General features: G+C 39.2%; 1 protein-coding gene across 2 annotated transcripts in view; it reads right to left on the bottom strand.

The window, feature by feature from the left end:
* tbc1d22a (TBC1 domain family, member 22a) overlaps positions 1–20,523 on the bottom strand; it is a 166,140-nt gene that overhangs the window by 73,233 nt on the left and 72,384 nt on the right. For both annotated transcript variants that reach the window (XM_051946344.1, XM_051946341.1), the window contains exon 10: positions 8,076–8,182. In XM_051946344.1, coding sequence (XP_051802304.1) covers positions 8,076–8,182 — 107 coding nt within the window. The remainder of the gene's footprint in view (positions 1–8,075; positions 8,183–20,523) is intronic.

Here is a 20,523-nt window from a genome sequence, read left to right as displayed (position 1 = left end):
TATAGTTTGGCACCAGCAAGCAGGGTATCATTGAGATTAGTCTTCAGCCATGGCAGCAGCTCAGTGATGCTTTAATACACTGCAGTGTTTTGAGCTAAATGCTAAATTGCTAATGTTTACAATTTCAAAGTGAAAGTAAAGTGATTTTTGTCATGTAAACTTGTCCATATGGTGTTTTTAAACGGCAGAACTCTGTACCATGAGTGAAATAAGAAGTTCATGTGGAGTATTTCCACCTTGAAACCATCTCAAAGACACAAATTCAGACTTCCAGGGTTTCATATGTGACAAAATTAAGGAACCAATTTGCAGCGTAAGGCCTTCAGGATCACTATTCTCCTTTAAAATGGGCTTCCAGTTCCATCATGTGAAGTTGTTTCACTTCAATAATATACCTTGCCATTGTGTAGCTTCAACTAAATTCTACACTGTAAAACATTTACGCTTTTCAGTAGTTTTTAATGTAATATATTTTTATTTTGAAGATTCTCCATGTTTCATTTTATTACAGATAATAGTAAGACCACAGAATCACAGTATTTTACTCTACTTAAATGAGCCAAAACATGATTATTTTATAGATATTTTTACATTATTTGAAAGAAAAAATGTGTACATTAAGGACTAATAAAGGGTATATCATTTTCTAAAATGTTATTTTAATGATTTTACCTGTTTTGTTAAATTACAGATATCTAGCAAAATCATAAAAAGCTTAATTTACAAGTTGACTTAAACAAAAAAAAAAACAACAGAGTTAGTCTTTTAAATCTGACCGTACAATTACTTTATATTGATACAATATAATTGAGCCACAACATCAGGGTTTTACAGATATTCTTAACGCTAAAACTGTGTGTACAACAAATTGAAAATTAGTATATTTATTTATTTATTTACCTATTTTTCTACAGCTATTGCCTGTTATGTTAAATATAGATTATATCTAGTCATTACAGAAAAATGCACATTAATTGTAAAAAATATTTTTAACTTAAAATTTAAAAAACAAACAGGACAAAACTGTCAATATTGTCCACATTAAAAATCTATGTTTTTACAAAGTTATTTAAACTTTTTACACTTGGCATTTGCAAACTAGTAATGATGGGCATACTGTTCATATAATTGTTGGTTTGTTTTAACCCAGTAAAAAATTCACAGTCTATCCTAAGGGAGTTTATGAATACTTGTAGCAAACCCCATGTCTATCTTGTATATTAGTTGTTGAGACATTTCACTAACATCCAAACTGTCAACTTAAAGCAGAGGAAAAAGTCTGAGGATCACTAAGGCCAGGACGATTTATCATCTGGCTACTACGGATGTCTGTACCAAAGTTGATGCCAATCCAGCAGAGACATGTTGAGATTCTCATAGATAGTGAAACTCCTGACCCGTGGTTGTGCCAGAAGGAAAGTCAGAAAACTATCTGAATTTCATGAAGATTTATTTAAACCGGTTCTGGAAAGTCCAGGCAGATATTTCTGAATGACCTCACCATCATTAATTAAAGCTATGCCTCTAGCATGTTTAAAAACTCATCGAGCAAAAGTTGGCACTAAATACTTCCTCGGTTATCAGATTTTCACATATTTTTGCCAGGTTCCAATTATAGACCTCTTGTACAGCTGCTTGTTTAGACATTTAAAGTTTGAGAAGTTTGGTAAAAAGAAAACAGTAACTCCTTAAAGATACAGTATTGAGACAAAAGATCAGGTACTGTAGTGGAAACTGTCAGTCCACAGCGGCGGTATGTTTTCCTTGTATCTGATTAACTGTATGACCAAACTTTCCATCTTCTATCAGTGGAGAAACAAGCTTTCTCTAATTACTTCAACTAATTATGGGAACACTGTTTTTACTACATATGACATTTAAGAAATCACTTCTTTGCAGAAAACAAACCTACCCTAAATTGGCTGCTTAAGTGAAGTCAGACTATGATCAAAGAAGTCTGATTTGTGGAGACTCAGACTCAAACTTAAAGGATCTGCACAAGGCATCTTAAGAGGTCTCCTAAAGTCCATGACCCTGCAGCTCAGAGCTGTTTTGGTGACACATGACGTACCAGAAATATATTACACATCTTTGCTCATCACTGCACTTTGAAACTGCCTCTGTGGAAGAACTGTGCTATATAAAGAAACCTTCCAACCTTACTCAACCCCTAATGTGATCAACAACCTTTATCTGCCAGCTAACAAGGTTCTCATGCAGCAGAACACTGCACTCTTTTCATTATGCCATTCTTCTTACATAAATGTTTCCATCTATCTGTCCTTTGCCTGATTTTCCAGCCTCACCTTTCCCCCCCAACAGCAGCTGTTACTGCCTCCATCTTCACTGACCTGTATGTAAGCCAGCTCTGGTAACATGGTACCACTTAAACTGTCAAATAATGTAAGCTGAAGGAGGATAATGGAAGATTTCAGTTGGAAAAAAACAAAACAAAACACAGAGGAGGGGGTGAGGGTGTTAAGTCCAAGTTGTTCTCCATCAGTGGCGACACTTACAGGCTTTACCCATAAGGCTTACAAGACAGACAATACAAACACATATACAAACATACTGTCAAGCATCCCACACGCAAACACACCAGCTGGCGGATCACTCCTCCTGTGTGTTCATGTGTGTGTGCTGAGGTGCTGGATTGAGTGACAGCTCGAGGTGACGGTAATGGACCCTTGGGGAAACCAGAACAGGACATGGCGTCTGGTTTGGTCTTGCAACCGTCTGCTAGACGTCGTTTCTTTGGACCCCTGTTCCCACTCTAGGGAGACCCCATCTCTAGCTGGCACCGTGGAAACAGATGGTTGCCTTGACAATGAGCGGACACGTTCCTATTGGTTTGCGCTCCGAGGGAGGGGCTGGAGGCAATTTAGAAGTACAGCAGCAAAAGAGGGAGCTGTTGACCATTCAGACTTAGTATTGTACATTATTTAGATGCTGTTTATTTATTTTGTTGGTTACTTAACTGCAGATGAGGTCACATGATGAATTTTGGAGCGCTAGATTCAGTACATTAAATAGCAGAGCACAATTGATCCTGGGTTTTTAAAGCCGATTTTAGGGACTAAGAAGTTCTGATATTTATATGTTTGGCTGATATTGACTGGATATGAATATTCAAGGATTACAAAATAATTACAGCATCATCCAGCATGTGGTGTTTGCCACCGATGACCTAAGTCAACAATATTGCTGATTACCAAAATATTTTTTTATGTAATGATTATTCCGCCAGTATGTATAAGGCTTAAAGGGAAGAACAGCTGCTAAGAAGCCATTATTGAGGCCTGTAAACATCCAAAAAGGCCTAAAATTTGTCAGAGAGCACAAACACTGGACTATAGCAGACTGGAAGAAGGTCCTCTGGAAGAACAAAGACCAAGTTTGAACTCCTCAGTCAGCATCGTCATGTTCATGTCTGCAGAAAAGCTGGTGAACATTTTGATGCCGTATGCACTGCACCCACAGTGAAACACAGTGGAGATTCCATTATGGTATGTAGTTCCCTTTGTGAAAACAGATGCTAACATAAACAAGAATGTATACCACAACATCTTGGTGCATCATGGAATCCCTTCTGGGTTGAACCTGATTGGTCGTAGGTTCATAAACCAAGAAGACTCTTTGACTATGAAAGAGGAATCTGGAGAACTGGAACGGATGGACTAATTGTTTATCAATTTAGTAATCAAAAGTAGTTTCAATTTAGTATATCAATTTAACAACATATTTCATAAACCAATTGGAAATTTACCATGAAGACACTTACCATGAAGACACCTCTGTTGAACAAACTATGTGATGACAAACTATCCAAGTGTCCTTTTTATATCATGTTATGTGAAATAAAGCTTTTATAATCCGATATTTCTTGGCTGATGTAGGCTAATGTTGAGTAATAGTATCACCAACTGATACATCAGTCGGCCTCTATGAAATAGTGCTGAAAAAGCTGCAAAATATCTTTTAATACTTTCCAGGGAAAAATGTGGGGACACTTAATTTTCATCCCTCTCAAAGTGACTCTGAAGTTAAATTAAAAGTAACAAATCAACGTCTGATGAATACCACATTTCCCAGCAAGTCTACATCATGACACAGAGCAGCGAGTTAAACCATGGCACTCAAGCCACAAAAAAAAAGGGTCAGAGAGACATTTTCATGTTAGACCCCCATTTGTCAAGACTACAGTTGAAATATAATAAGTTCAGATCCCAAGGCGAAATTAAATTTCTCAAAGTTAGGTCCTGGGCTGGAAAAATACATTTAAGAGCCCCTGCTGTAAAAGGCATATCTGCAGAATTAGCATAAAAGGCAGGTTTTCATCTGCTGGCTTTAAAACCGAGAGGCCTCAGGGGTGTGCTGGCGGAATAATGGACTTTTTAAACTTTTTGACTTCATTTCCCTCTCCGGGCATGGCAGGTAAGACACAAGCTCACTGGCTGAGCATTGTAGCCCCACAGCTGCTACACTGTGAGTGCAGCAGTTAGAGGATGTCTGTACTGTAAAACGTGTCAGAGGTTACATTTCACTGACTGTTTCTTTAATGCAGACATCAATAATATATTCCAGTTTGGGATTAACAAGGCATGTTTAAATCAACAACACAACACTGGGGCAGAGATGACAGTTTCATTTAAATTCACTGAAACGGCAGATATGGAACCATTTTAACAAGTTAAATTAGTAAAGCCAGCCAGAGGCGCTGTCCAATTTAGCACAGTACAAGACTAATTGGCTGCTGGAGAGACTGGGGCAACACGGGGGTCAACTTAACAGAGTGGTGTCTCAAACGGGTAAATGTACTGATCTGTAGAAACTCAATTTACCTTTTTTTTAAAAAAAAAATCAAGCTACCCTTAAAATTCATCGGAAATCTTGGAGAATTATGATGGTTTATGTCAAAGTGTAACATGACTGGATAATCAGGAACAAGTGAACATGAGTAATATGCTCTCAGATAGTGGCACTGGTTGTTCAGGCATGTTTGTTTTGCTAATGTTAGAATGAGATGTGAGTTCCCTTTTTGATGTGTAAATGCGCCCTACAGGGTTGTGCACTGCTGTGATGCTGAGAACACACATGTACACACTGTCCAGTTAACAGTGTCTCAAAGTCATGTCAGGACAAACGAAGGTCTGGTTCATTTATTTACCAGTTAAACTGTCACTCGCTGTCCAATAAAGTGTGATCATAAAGTGAAATACTTTAATTTTATTGGTAATTCACGCGTTAGTGTTGGTCTTTAGGATTGTGTCCATGAAAGTGATTGTTTTTTCAGAGGTCTGTGTATTTTTTAAATTGTTTGTAATGGGAGCACCATAAAGAGCTGAGAAACATCCAGCTTTTGTAAGGGGTAGGACAGATAAAACGCCGACCAAAGTGTCACGTTTTACTTCTACAAGTGTGGAACAACGACTGAATAACAATAGAGAAAAAGTCAATACTGCTGTTCTCTGAGTATTCATGTCTGTACGAGATAAAATCTGCAGCCTACCGCAGGAAAAATAAAGCATAGAGGAACCTTTTTCTACCTGATGAGCAGAAGTCTGCTGCCAGTTGCAATTGCTTCCCTAGATATTCCGAATCATAACAACCAAAGCATCTCAGCCGAAAAAGCGCTGCACCTCCAAAGTGCTCTCAAGCGCTCCCAACTGGACGTTTTCAGAGGAGTAGCTGGCATTTTCAGCTGGCAAGAAACACTTGGTGGTCATACAGCTATACAGCTCCTAGCCAACGGGGGCATCCGATGACATTTTAGTGCTCTTGAGCTGTGAAGACTAACAAGAGAAGTCATGTTTCTCACAAAATAAATCATCCAGTTAGTATGATTTTGTCAACACTGACATTAGAATTGCCTGGATCTCTCTAACCTATCTCTCATCCCCCAGCGTGCTCTTTTTTTTTTTGGGGGGGGGGGGTCGCCTGCAGCGCTGCCAATTAAAGCAGCGGCTCATTAGAGGAGCCGCTTAAAGTGAATTGACAGCCAAAACAGTCTGTTCACTTATAGGTGAGAGAAGCATAGCGGCGAAGCACTAAAACCGAAGCTAATGGCCAATTTACTGTATTAAAAAGACAAGAAAAGAAAAACTTTCTAAATATTCCCACTGTACACCAGGTAATTATAAAAAATCTCAAGAAAACCACAGCTGTGGTTCATGGACGGACGGGAGAAGGTAAGTTCGTGGACATAGAATTTAGCGGTTTTCAAATATCACATTTAAAAGTTTCTTCTTCATTGTAATGCAATTAAACTCTTAAAATATTTTACTGCTCCAAAACAAGTGGACACAAACTGTGGCACAAACTCCACAGGCAACACTGGTTATATATATATGGTTCTTAAAAGGCAGTGCATTAATGTAATTGCACAGACAGACTCTGCCTCTCTCTCGCCAGACCCCCACCTCCATGCCCTCAGTTTAGTGTAATAGTGTATAGTGGATGTGAGAGGGTTTGAGACGAGGTCAGAGCAAGGATCACCAACTAATTACGGTGCCGAGGTACTCAGCCTCCGTCAGATTGTTTAGAAAGCATTAGGGGGGAAACATGGGCTTCCCTGGTGCATTGCACGTAATTAGATTGGAGCCAAGGTCACAAATAAACACAAGCGTGGGGACAAACAACAGCCGTACTAAAGCGTATACAAAGAAACACACTCCATTCTTCCTCTGTTCTCCCGGCTTTGCTCTCGCTCCATCTTGCTCTCTCCGGGGCAACAAGGCACAGCGTCTATTAATTTCCTAAATGAATAGCGGACCAACTGATAGCAATTTATGAATGTTCACATTTCAAGCTCCTTACTAATAATTACCTTTGGTGTGGGGATAGGCTTTACTTTTAAGTATATTTTAATGCACTAATATATCTATTAAACATCACAAATGAGCTGAAACCATCTGTTCAGACATTCCTCTCCTGTTCTTCACCTACCAAAACTCCTGTTACCCCTGAAACACTAATTTCCACACAACAATAACCATATTGCCCAATCAATACACTTAAAGACTAACTGCTGCGGCCATTTTTCTAAGTGTTACTTTAGATTAGGGTCATTGACCCATCTGGGGAGGACTTGGCAGGTGTTTCTTTAACTGTGCCAGGAAACAATGATTAGAGTAGCTGTGCTAAAACACTGTGACAAACAGTAACATCCAGGACATCAACTGACTTCAAAACGAGCCAAAATGTGTCAAAAATGTTCACATTCAATGATGAAGCGAAGTGAGAAATAGTTCTGTTGTCTAGGAATTCAATCCCAAGGCACAGTGAAATATTTTAGAGCTAAGGATGCAAAGAAACGGTGGTGCTGTTGAGGAAAAATCTATCAGCAGCCCCAGACAGACATGTTTAAAATTGACAGACGGCTCAACCATGACCGCTCAGAGCGAGGTCGATTAAGAGAGCCGGTGGGCAAAAAGGGTTTGGGAAGAAATGATGAAACAAAATAAAGTTGGGTGCTGCGGTCTGTGTGCAATTATCTGGTCTCTAGATGCTCGGGCTCTGCTTTAGAATATGCAAGACAATCACATTTCAGAAACCCACACAGAGAAGCCGTTGCATACATAATGCTTACAGGGAGGTCCTGCTGGCTTTAAAGCAGACCACCAGAACACCGGTGATTATCTGTTGTGCCAGTTTTGGCATAAAAGTGAGTAGAAAGGTGCAATTATATTTGAAATTCATGGTCTGGAACCCGTGAAAACAGAGAAAAAGGGCCGTTAAGTAGGTTTTATCGCGTGTCCAAGCTGCATGTCGGATGATCAGATAGTGTCGTAAACCTTCGTCTACCTTAGCGAGTGACTGCGTTGTTTCCAAAACTGACAGTCTGCCCATGCTAGGTAGCTAACACGAGCTAACCAGGTGTCTGCAGACACCAGGCTGAAGTCTCATCAACACAAACAATGCGGTTCCTCTTCTATCTCTGCTTAAAGTGATGATTGAGGAGGATGCCTGCGCTCAGTTGAAGCATCTGCTGGTGACAGACCAGGCAGTAGCTGTGTAACACCCTCATAATTGGGAAATATGAATCGATTCTGGACTTTGTGGACACACAAGCTTACCTGGATGCCGTCCAGCAGTTTGCTCATGCACCAGAAGCTGTCAGCCTCGATGTTCCTCAGAGCCTCTTCCTGGAGACTGGACACGTCAAAGTTTTCCACTTCCTCCTCTAGAGGAGAGAGAATGAAAAGAGAGTGTAAGGAATCCGATATAGAGGGGAAAAAAAGGAGGGCAATACAGGCAAAAGAAAGCAGGAGGGAAAGTTAAAGAAAGTAGAGAGAGAGAGGAAGAATAGAGAGTAATTCATGGCTCTCAGCACAGCGGGGGCTTTGTCATAAACCCACTCTTCAGACGGGGGAACAAGAAAGTCATAGGTGCATGGGGAGGACAGATTCAATGAGGAGAGTGGGAGCGAGGGAAGAGGTAAGGCGGGTTATGAAAGAGATGCATGGAAAGGAAAGCAGACACTGACAAACTGGAGCAGGAGAATCAAAGGGGATGAGACTATGAAGATGGCGTGGCAGCCGAGCACGTGGGAAGATGGTAAAAAACAGACTGATCAAGCAGCCAAATGATTATCATCTTTTAAATTCAGTGCAACCTTTACATTGCTTCTCTGAACATTTAGAAAATGTCATTTGTTGCGCACAAAGCATAAGGTGTAGTTTTTATAATGCAAACACGTTGAATTTAAGAAAACAAAAGTGATGCAACTTTAATTCTGCTGAAGTTAAATTACCAGACACTAACTTTCAAAGAGTTGCCTTTATAATTTCAAATATAGCCTTTTTTCAATCTAATCTTTTCTATGTTTCTATATGATGTGATATTTATCATTTTACACTTTTTTTGTTGGTAATATTTGTTCAACCGTGTGGACTAAAACCCACCAGTTGAGACTATAAAAACAGGAAGAACAGTGCATTTCATGTGTGACTTTCAGTTTCATCAGGAAAATAAACTAAACCTGGGCTTAAAATTGTGATATTCCCCCAAATCATCGCTTTATTCTACATGTCCCGTTTAAATATCTGGCAAAAATGAACCTTGTGTTTCAACCCGATTCTGTAAAAATTCCAATATTTTTCAATATAATGAAGAAGTCACGAGTGACATGGCTGCTAATAACAATCACATGGCAAGAATTAAGGGGATACTTGAATGAACTAAAGGCAGTATTTTCCACAAATCAGATGGCAGACTAGTATGAAAACAAATTAACAGTGTGATTAGTAAATACTCTATAGTACATACAGTCACAGTTGTTTCCACATTGATAACACTCATGGGCAACTGGAACAATGTTGCACATGTCAATTCACTTTATTTTATAAAGTTTTGTCCAACACACTCAAATAAATTCAACTTTTGTTTCCTAATTTTTGTATGATTTATCACATTCTAACTGTGCCACATTGAACAAAATACATTTTTAAAATACATATTTCTCTACTTCTAGCCATTGTTGCCTTGCTTCCATAGAGGTTCAGGACTTATGCTGGAGTGAAAATGAATAAAAAGGTCACAGGAGCAAAGAAAAAATGCACAGAAACTGCTACAGGCTCTTGAGGGTTAGATGTTATAATTTCTGAATTTCCATTTGACTGTTTATGTTTTTGTAAACTGCTATGAAAGCAGAAGAGCCATGAATAGCGAGGTGAAGGAAGTCAGATCTGCTGTGAGATATTTAGTCTGCAAAGAAGCAGGACTCGGTTTGCACATATATTCAAAGACTGCAGACTGAACACGAGGAGAAAAAAAAAAATCTGCGAGCAGCGAGAGTCCCCAGTCATCTCCAGTGGATGACTTCAACGATGGGTGTCATCAAATGTCATTAACGGCAGCAGTGTGTGACGGACTGCAGGGGCCCTGACGAGCTTCTGACAACCCACTGACAGCCAGTGGAGAGGAGATGGGACGAGACTGATTAACAATGATGTAGAGAGAGAGAGAGAAAGAAAAGCCACAGAGAGACAGAAAGAGAGAGAGAGAAAGAGAGAGAGAGAGAGAGAGAGAGAGAGAGAGAGAGAGAGAGAGAGAGAGAGAGAGAGAGAGAGAGAGAGAGAGAGAGAGAGAGAGAGAGAGAGAGAGAGGGCACCGGAGAGAAAAAGAGCAAAAGCAGAGTGTATGTGTGTGGTCATATAAGCAAAAATTGGTGTTATCTGTTGAGTCTGTGCATTCCTAACAAACACTCACTCAGGACCTGGCAGCTCTGCTTGGTATCCTTGGCAACCTCAGTGGAATGTTGTCAAGGTTGTAATGAGCATGCTCAGTCTGACAGACGGATGGACAGGGAGCTGGCGGCAGGCCAGGGCTACAAAGCTACTAACAACTAGTCTGCATGATTGTGCGTGTGTCTGTGTGAATGTGCGTGTGGTTTCCTCATCATTGTCCTGTCTGCTTACAGTCAGGTGAAAGGATGGACGAAGTCTGGAGCTGCAGTTTCTTCATTTCAGGGACATCTTTCATCCACTCACACGAGGACAGATCAACATGTCCACATGCAGGAAAATCTATTTTGTTTGCTCGATACCGGATCTTTAATATTAGATAAGGAAGTGGTCAGGGGCCTTATTGCAATTGGATGCCGGTGTGTTATACTTTAACCACAACACTTACACAAGCGGGGCCAAAAAAAAGAGGGTAAAACAGCCGTATGCCACACATTTTTGCAAATACAGACTGATTATCAACCTGGTTGATTGCTGTGGCCTATATTTGGCATACTTCTGATTATTTTTACTGGACAGTTATCGATAAATTCTGGTCTGATGCAGCTTCCTCGCTCTGCTTGTCGTCACTCTGTGGTCTCAGAAATGTCTCTCAAGCAGCAAAAACTGAACAAAAAACACAAGCAGTTGCCAAAAACCAGCAAAATTAGCTGCCTTGACAGTGACAAAGGCTATGCTAACGGCTAAGCTAGCAGCCACAAACTACCCTGAAACAAAAACATTAATTAATAATGCTTTAACATATGGAAAACAGCAGGTAATAAAAGTGATAAAACAGTCAAATATCAACAAAACAGGAGAAAAAAAAAGATCAATCTTAGTCACATAAACAATGGGGAGTGTCCTAATTTAATCACTCCTGTTTCTATTTTATATATTTAGTTATAATCACTTATTAATGGAGAAGCCTAGTTATGAATGACAGCTTTCTGCAATCACATGCTGTTAAAACATCACATTTAATGCATATTGGGGCAAAACATCAGCTATCGGCCTTCTTTGATTACCAATATTGGCCCTGGAAAACACATATCGGTTGATTCCTGATATATAACCTTATAAAATCCAGAGAAGAAGAGGTCATCCAAGGTGAAAATATGAAAAGACAAAGACAGCTGACGAGACAGAAACTCGCTAAATTTGTCCTCCGTTTAAATGGAGGCCACAGCAGAACTCAACTACAATCAACGAGACCTAAATGTAGCGTTGGAGCAGCTGTTACAGAAACAAAAGCAGCCACCATCTGAGCAATTTGGAGTCAGTACTTAATTTGATAGCTCCTCTATAGCGATGCAGTAGACAATGACGTTACATTAATACAGGACTCTCTGTGGGACGCAGCAGCTCTGAGCGCCAGTGATGGCATTAAATCTGTGGTTGAAAAGATTAATTGGGAACAGACTGACGGGCAATTCGCATGGTGTCGTTGCTGATTAACAAAGTGGCGAGAGTGCCACTGCTCTGGCGTTTCGGGAGACCCTGAGTATCCCAAAGTCTCAAATCAGTCTTTGTCGCGGCGGCGAAGGCCTCGCTGTCGGGCCAAGTTCCAAACGGAGACCTTGACTCCGGAGCAGATTAGAAGGGACGGCTTCCAAGAGTCCACTGGTTGGACTGGAATTGGGCATAGCTCATCACAATAACAAGGACACACAAGAGGAAGACCTCAGAGGGGGAGAGGCGGTATAGAGGGAGTGATGAGACTCAGTGTGGCTGAATGACGAGGCAACGCTGCCCCCTGTGGATGCTGGTGGAACTGATGCTGACACCAACAGCCGGCTCTCCACGAATGGAAGCTTAAAAACTTTTTGTTCACTGTTAAAGATTAAAAGAATCTAAGTGGAGCTTTGAATCCATGACTAAGAATAGCCAGCCTGAGACCATTACTCACACTGGCTCCTGTTAAAAAAAATTTCAGCAAATCACTGCAGGCCAAATCGTCTATTTTTCTGACTTGTTGAGATTTTACTAGATGTTATCTGTAATTTAAAAAAAAACAAATAAAACAGTCAAACAATTGTGTAGCATTTTATAATCCTTAATATAGTTTATTTTTCAAGAAAGTGCAAATATCTCGAAAATAATGTGTTTTGCTTGTTTTTTTGCTGATTTTAATCTTGTAAAAATCATACAGTTTTGGAATCTAAATTTTCGATTCTTAATATACATATTTTTTCTTTCATATAACAGCAACTGTCTGTTAAAACAAACAACAAATATCTGTAAAATAATGTTTTTGTTTTTTTACTTAAAAACTCTGAAAACTCTGTAATTTCCCAATTCTTAATATGCATAATTTCTTCTTTTTTTTTGTAATTTGGTGATTTAAATATTGTAAAAATAGTGTAATTTTGGATTATAATTTTTAATTTTTGAATATATTTATTTTTCCTTTAAAATAACAGCAAATATCGGCAAAATAATGTTTTTGTCCCAGATTTGAAAACTCTGAAAATTGTGTAATTCCCCAATTCTTAATATACATCATTTCAGAACTTGATTTTTTTATAGTTTCATTTTGGGTTACACATAAAAGAACGAATCAACATTTGTAAAAATAGATTTTTGATGACAATTATATTCATGGTTATATCTTGTTGTCTCACCATTAATATGTAAAATAATCTTTTTTTCTTTGGCTATTTTCTATCTATTATCTGTAATTTCACCAAATGGGAAATATGTAAAATAACTGCAAATTGATCAAAAAATGACTGTCATGTTTCAGTGTGCCAGATAAAGGATAGATACTGGATATAAGTATATTTCTGAGTATGTGCACATCTCTCTGACTTGATCCACCTTTTACACAGAAGCACTGTGCGTTTTGGTGAAAAGAAACGACCACACACATACAAAAAAAAAAAGGAGCACGAGGCCACCTTTCAGAACAATCAATAAGCTGCAGCAGTTGACCTGCCTTCAAAAGAAGAAACTCCTAATTACTTTCATAGGATCCATGCCTCAGTAGACATTCCTTCAAGAAATTCTCTCGGTGATTACTTTTGGAGCTGCGCCTCCCCACTAAGGACCAGCTGACAATACGTGTCTGGGACATGATCCGTGTTTCTGAAGAAATGCTTCACAAATAAGAATCTGGGGAATTTCTGGAAGTTCAAGCTTCAGTGAACTTCACATCAGTGAATGGGAGTCTCGGCGGCTTTAGTTCTGCGCGAGATGTGTCTCCACAATCAGCTTTTGCCAAATAATATTCCCGACGTCTTCAGATGGGGAGAGCGTCAGCTGCAGGGTGACGTTCACCTTGGTAGGAGATGAGAACTGGTTTGATACAGCTAAGTCTCTAGGAAACAGTCACAGCGAGCACAAACTAATGCAGGCCTCTGGAAAATGGCATGTTGTGAAAAAACTGGCAGAGCACCGCACACAGGCAACAGACTTGGAGGCTTCATCGAGCAGCATCAGTGTTGAACTGCACACACAGAAACAAACGACGACAAAGCTGATTACAGCGCAGGAATTTCTGGAAAGTCACAGGCATCATCAGTGAAGTTGTTTGATGACTTTGGTCTACATGTGACAGAAAAAAAAACAAGCCAAAAAGTGAAATGCTTTATACATGCTTCAAAAAAAGAAAATTTAGCAAATATCTGTAAAACAACAATATTTTTTTTTATCTGATTAAATGCAGTAAAAACAGTGTAACTTCACAGTCACATATTGTAAAAGAACTGTTCACTATGGAGCAGTGGTGGCTTAGTTTTTTTTCCCGGTAAATATGTAAATTGATAATATTTAATAATAATTGTGATTTTACTAGATACTACCTCTAATTTAACAAAACAGGAAAATCTGTAACAAATGAAAAATTATCAGATTTTTTCTGCTTTAAATAAAGTGAAAATATTTCAAAATAAATTAAGAAATAATTTAAAAAAATAAGACATTATTTTTATGGTCAATTGTTGTCCACAACAAATAAGCATCTCTAAAAAGAGAGATTTCTGACTTTAGCTTTTGGTCTGTTTATTGGTGTTGCTTATTTACAGTAAACATGGAATTTAATACAATATTTATTACATAATTTTTGCTTCAAATTATGGCAAATATATGCAAAATAATGCACTTTTGTTGCTAAAAATACAGTATAAACATCTTACGTTTATGGTCAAAGGTTGTAAAGAACAAATCAGTATTTTTAAAGTATTTATTTTTGACATGGATATTATTTGTAGTTTTTTTTAACAATCATTATGTAAATTAAAATGCATAATTAATACCTGGTAAATAACTGATTCCCTATTTTTCAGTCCTTCATATCCTTAATTTTTCTTTTAAAAGAAGGCAAATTTTTATGAAATATTTATTTCTTGCTGCTTCAAATCAGTAACAATTTTATGATTTGTTAAATAAAACATTATTGACAGTTTTGGCTCATTGTTTTCTTTTGTTCTGTGAATTTACTAGTCATCTATGACTTAACAAAATAGGGAATATTAACAGTGAATTATATTATTAGTTGTTTTTTTTAAAAAAATTTTTTATTTTTTTTACATTCCAGAAATCTAAACTTTCTCAAACAACCTAAATTTGAGGTGACGCCCTGTTTCCCCGACAACAGTTCTCCCTCTAACTGCTCCTCTGATGGTCTCTTGATGTCTTCTTTTGTGCATTAATGCGTTTCCTCTCCACCTCTCGGTCGTTTGACATCTCTTGTGTTGCTACCCTGCCTCTCCAAGCTGTTCTCCCCTCCCTCCGTCCCATTCCTCCTCCTCCTCCTCCTCCTCCCTTCCCAATTGGCCGCCGAGCCAGATTCCTGCCGGGCCCCGGGGCTCGTTTCCTGTTTGTCCTGGCGCAGGGGGCAACTTGTCCAGAGAGACCAACTGCTTGGTCGCTGCCAGCTGTGAGCACTTGGCACAGCTTGGCATGCGGAGCTGGGTTACACCTCCAGAGACCGAGATCGGGCGCCGACATCCACAGACACGAGTACACACAACACACACACTCTGCCAGCGCTGCCATCTGCCCTCTACAACTACGGGCCACAAGGTAATGTGATGTAAGATGATAAACGAGCTAGTTTAGCCTGATGTAATCATAAAGTGTGTGTGCCGAGCGCCGGCGCGAGTGTGTGTCTGTGCAGACAGCAATTGGCAATAAAAAACAGTCCCGTTTGACAACCTTCTGTTGGTTCAGATTAATCACGAGCAAACCCGGGTTGCCTGCCGCCAAAGAAGAGATAGCACCCGATTGGTTTTAACAAGATTTCGCCATCCAAAGCTCACAAGATCAGGAGAAGTGGTGCAGTCATTACTTATAATTTACAGCGGCGGCTCGGGTTAAATCCAATCAATCTAATGACTTACAATTTTTCGTGCTGAATCCAAACATACCGCAATCCACTTTTCACCTCCGGAATGACACCCAGGTGACACAGCCGACACTTAAAGAATGAGATGTTAGCCGGGTTTCTAATACCTCCACAGCCTCAAACCTCTGACTCCAATCCTCAAGTCGGCGGTATAGCAACGAAAAATGTGATTTCTGCTCGGTGGAACAATTAGTGTGATGACAACGTTCGAAATGAGAGCTGAACAATTCAAAGTGGTGACATTCAGACTGATGGATAATTAAGAAAAGAATCAACCTGAAAAAAGACTAAATACATGAGGCAAAAACAATGGGAGTGCTGTGAATTCATAGCTACATCTAAAGTTAGAAAACACTTACACAATAAAATGGAATGCTTTATGCTGTTGTTTCAAACTTTTTCACTTTGTAAAGGGCTCTGACAGGAAGTTGGATTTCTTTTAAGTTCCACTACACATGTCAATAACAAGCTCGACTTTTTGTTTATTTTGATCATGCTGGAGTTTCCAATTGAACCCTACAGTTACACTTCTGATGTGGTACAGCAGTGGCTCAGCTTAAATCAAATGAATCTAATGAGCTATCACTTTTCATGCTGCGTTCAAACATGTCTCAATCCACTTTGTATGTTCTGTCTCTTTCCTTTCCACCCCAACACTGAAAAAATAAGACACACGTTAGCTGCTAGTTGGATCTGTGATACTCCCAAGGCTTCAAACCTCTGACTTTCCTCCTCTCATTTAGACTGTAGCAACGAAAAATGTGATTTCCACCCAGTGGGACAATTAGTGTGACAACACCGTTAATGATGACAGCTCAAGATTTACCAGAGGTGAGATTCAAACTGTTGGATAATTAAGAAGAGGATTAACCTGACAAACCTGATATCACTAGAAAGACTAAATCCATGAGGTAAAAATAATAACTGAGCTGTAAATTTGACTGTAGAATTCAAAGCTGCACATAAAGTTTGAATTATTTTGCAATAAGAAGGGAAAGAGCTGCTTTAGCTGCTGTGCTTGCAGAATATCCACCCTGTTTATGTTGAATTTTGTTAAATATACAATCCTAACTTTTTCACCGAGTTAGGGAGTAAAAACAAGAACTTGTGATAGAGCTGTGGCCCCGATTTAAATCATGAGCTCTCTTCACTCACATTTTCTACTGTATTTATGATTTATAGCAGCAGTTCAGGTTAAATCCAATGAATCTGATCCAATCTAAACCCAAGCATATCACAATCTGCTTTTCACCTTCTCAATGACAACCAAGTGACACAGCCAAAGACTTGACAGTAAAAATGAGAAGCATATTAGCTGTGCCTCATTTCTGACACATTGAGTGAAGCCACATACAGAAAAAAACTGAAATCACAGGAGATGACAATAGAATTACGCTGGTGTGTGAAACAAGATGTGAAGATATGAAAATAGAGAGCTGGAGGTGAGGGAAGGTGGGAGGAATTGTGTGTTTGGGAGGAGAGAGCAGGTGGAAGTGATACAAGCTGAGGGTGAAAGATGAAGCGACTGTGTTGCTTTTCCTCAATTATTTGATGAAGTTAGCTTTCTCTCGAAACAAGCATGAATTTTTGCTTTCATGAGACACTCATCTGAATCCTGCTGCATCGCCCCCCCCAAAAAAAAAGTCAATGGGAAGTCATACAGCCGCTTCATTTCATAGAAGTTAGATGGTTTTTCACTAACTAAAAGCACTGAACTTCACCCTCACAATTAAAAGGAACGCTTTAGGCCGTAAAATCTACACAATCACTCTAACAATGTTCTCATCTGCCGCTATCTGCCCCGTAAGTTGTGTGTCCATACATCAACCGGGGGGCCCCAGAGCTGCTGGCGAGATAATGTTAAGTCCTTGACATCAAATGGAATACAGCTATTAATACCGTATCTGCCTATGTGCAGATACGGCACAGCGATCCACTCGCCCCGAGGTAAGATGGTGTCTCGTATGAGGAAGCTTAGAGTGTTTAATGTTGAATACGGCATTAACTGTTGCTGCCAATATCTCCACACACACACACAACAAGCCTTTACCCGTTGCCACCCCTCGCTTTGGCCTGTGGCGTACAGCACAGATGTGTGTGTAAAACGTGTGAGTCAACATGTGCGCAGCTGGTGACATACTCTACGATTGTGTAACCATGGCAATGCCAGATGAGAGATGCTGCATTGGCTGGGATGAGGTTTGTTTGTGTTGCTGTTTTTTTCTTCTTCTTCTTCCCCTCCACAGTGTTCTAATTCCACAGTGATAACATACAAGAGGGGAAGAGGGCACCGGCGATCAATAGCACAAATCATAGCGGGAGCAACACAACGGTTCCTGCTCGGTTTTATACTGTAATTTATACCCACTGCAAAGGTGCCCACATGACAAGCAATCTGAAAAACATCTTTCACCGAGAAGACTCGGGCAGGTTTGTCAAAACATGGCATGAAAGTGACTCTTTAATCTCCCAGTTTTGGATTGTCTGACATTTGCAAAGGGACTAAATTGATTTCTTTATTTGAACGCACACTCCAGCAATTCACACAGGAAAATATTACCTTGATTATGTCACCAGAGTCACTTCTTTGCTCCAGTCTTTTTTTTTCCTATCCAGAAACCTGCTACAAATTGGTGCATGGAGTTTGAAAGAGGTGGTCATTTAGGAGGCAGACGGGGTCTAATGAAAGATGCTTTCAAGTTCCAGGGCTTTGGAGAGATGATTCATAGCAGTGGCTAAAACGCAGGATATAGGAGCCTCTGCTGCTTTGATTTTCACCATTCTCTTCTCCTAAAACCACTCAAGGGCAATATGAAAATCTGCTTTAAGGCATTTAATAAAGTGAAAAAAAGTCAAAACCAGGTTCCACTTCAAAATAACTGATACGTCCTGCTTTTCAGTTTTATTGTTATTGCAAATTATGATTTCAGTTTTGGATGAAAACAAGTAATATGAAAACATGACCTGAGCACTGGCAGCTTATTCACTAGCTTCTGACACTGTAAAAAAAAAGAAAAGATGAACAGGAAGATTAGAATCAGTTAAAGCAATACTTTGGTTCAACAAGACAGATTTGGATGGATGAGACTGAATGAAATTAGATTAGCTTTTAACAGAACGTCACAATAAGTGGTGAAAACAATGGGAAAAAAGTACAGATTTCAGGAATTTAGATCCTACAGATACAATTTTTCTCTTACGTCTCCTTTATTTGCAATGCATGTCACTGTTTTTGTGTTTTATAGTATAGAAAGCTGAGTCTCTGTGGTTTTTGCATTATACTGAATGGAACAAATATGCCGATAGATGTGTTTTCATACAGCTGTGACGGATACTTGTAAAAAAAAAAAACAAAAAAAAAAAGTGAAACATGCGTGCTTCTATTGTGCATTACTGTATTAAAAAGAGCACAAAAAGTCAAAGTCATGAGCTAGTAACGAAGCCAGTTGTTTGTTAGGCACAAAAAACACTTTAAAGAAGAAGTATTAAACAAAACAAGCCTCCTCACAAATCTACGCCTGAAAAATGAAGAAAAATATTGAGGAATTTTGTTTAATTAGGGAAGATGTAATCATTGTTTAATGTCAGCTGGTGTCGGCCATGTTGTATGCTGTTTTTCGCATCTTGTAGAGTGAGTTACATTGTTGCTTCGCAATTCAAAAACAAACTAAAATGCTAAATTGACCAAGTGCTTTCGACTTTCCAGTAACCATATCCAATGTGAAATTTCGCATGTCGAAAAATATGTCATGGAAACGCAGCTACTGTATGTCGAGCAAAGGGATGAGTTAGCATTCAAATAAATTGCTTTTATAATTCATGTTTTTATAATGTGATGTGTAACACTGGTTGCGATCTATGTACTACTTATATATAAACACCTTTAGAAACATTCATATATCATCTACTGTGTGAGAATTCACTATTCTTTATGGAGCTTATTTCAGATCACATAACGTAATGTCCTCTTCTATATGTTAGTTGGATGTGTCATGTTTTATGTCATAAAGAGCATTTAAAAGCACAAATGTGCAGCAGATGAAGTTCTTCTCCTTCTTGCAGGCTGCCTCCTTTTCTACAAACACATAAACATTTTGTAATGGCATAAAACGTCCCAGCCTTTGGCAGCGTAGTAAATCTGCCTGCTTAATGTGCAAGACACATTTGGGAACAGAGGGAAAGTTTCCTGAGATGTAAGTGAAGGATCAGTCCATTAAGTCATTAGTGTGCGTAATCTGCGAGCTTAAGAAAAAACACATTAGGGGAGCAGTAATAAGCAAACGTTATGAATGACAGCAGTTAAAAACACGGGCGGCAGGAATGAAAACAGACACCTGAAGATGCAGAACTGTGCTGATGTGCACATAAATGTTTGTGCAGATGCAAAAGAGTCCACATTCTTTGTGCAAGAGTGCGTTTGTATCAAAAGGGCCCAGATATACGTGTCTGTGCATGTGTTTTCATCCGTCTGTGCACATGGCCATGATGCAACCCAAAACACCACCAGCACAGCAGCACGGTAAGATGACTGTTTCAATTGCCTCCAATTGCATCAGGTCAAGCGGAACGCGTCTCGCTGGTGACAGAATGATAAAACAGATTTTTTTTTTTCCTTCTTCTTCTTTTTCCCCAATCACACGGCTGACACGAGAAATAGAGACTCGGAGAGATCTGAAGGAGAGCTTCAATTTATGGCTTTTTATAGTCAAGTAATTAAGTTAATCTAAAAATATTCAATAACCCCTGCGATTATTCACAGAAGATAAATCATTTTTTGACAGAACTATTTCTCTGGATCATTTAGGAGCTCTATTGCTTTTTATCTGGAGCGATGAGAGAATCTGCGGTAATACGGGGAAATAAGATCAGGCCGGATGCAGATGAAAGCACAGCGATTGATTTTCAGTTTTATATATGCTATTGTCAAACAATGACAATGCTCTGTCTGATTGC

The sequence above is a fragment of the Acanthochromis polyacanthus genome, chromosome 1 (assembly GCF_021347895.1).
Source record: "Acanthochromis polyacanthus isolate Apoly-LR-REF ecotype Palm Island chromosome 1, KAUST_Apoly_ChrSc, whole genome shotgun sequence".
NCBI classification, from domain to species: domain Eukaryota; kingdom Metazoa; phylum Chordata; class Actinopteri; family Pomacentridae; genus Acanthochromis; species Acanthochromis polyacanthus.
This window is presented reverse-complemented; position numbering and strand designations above follow the sequence as displayed.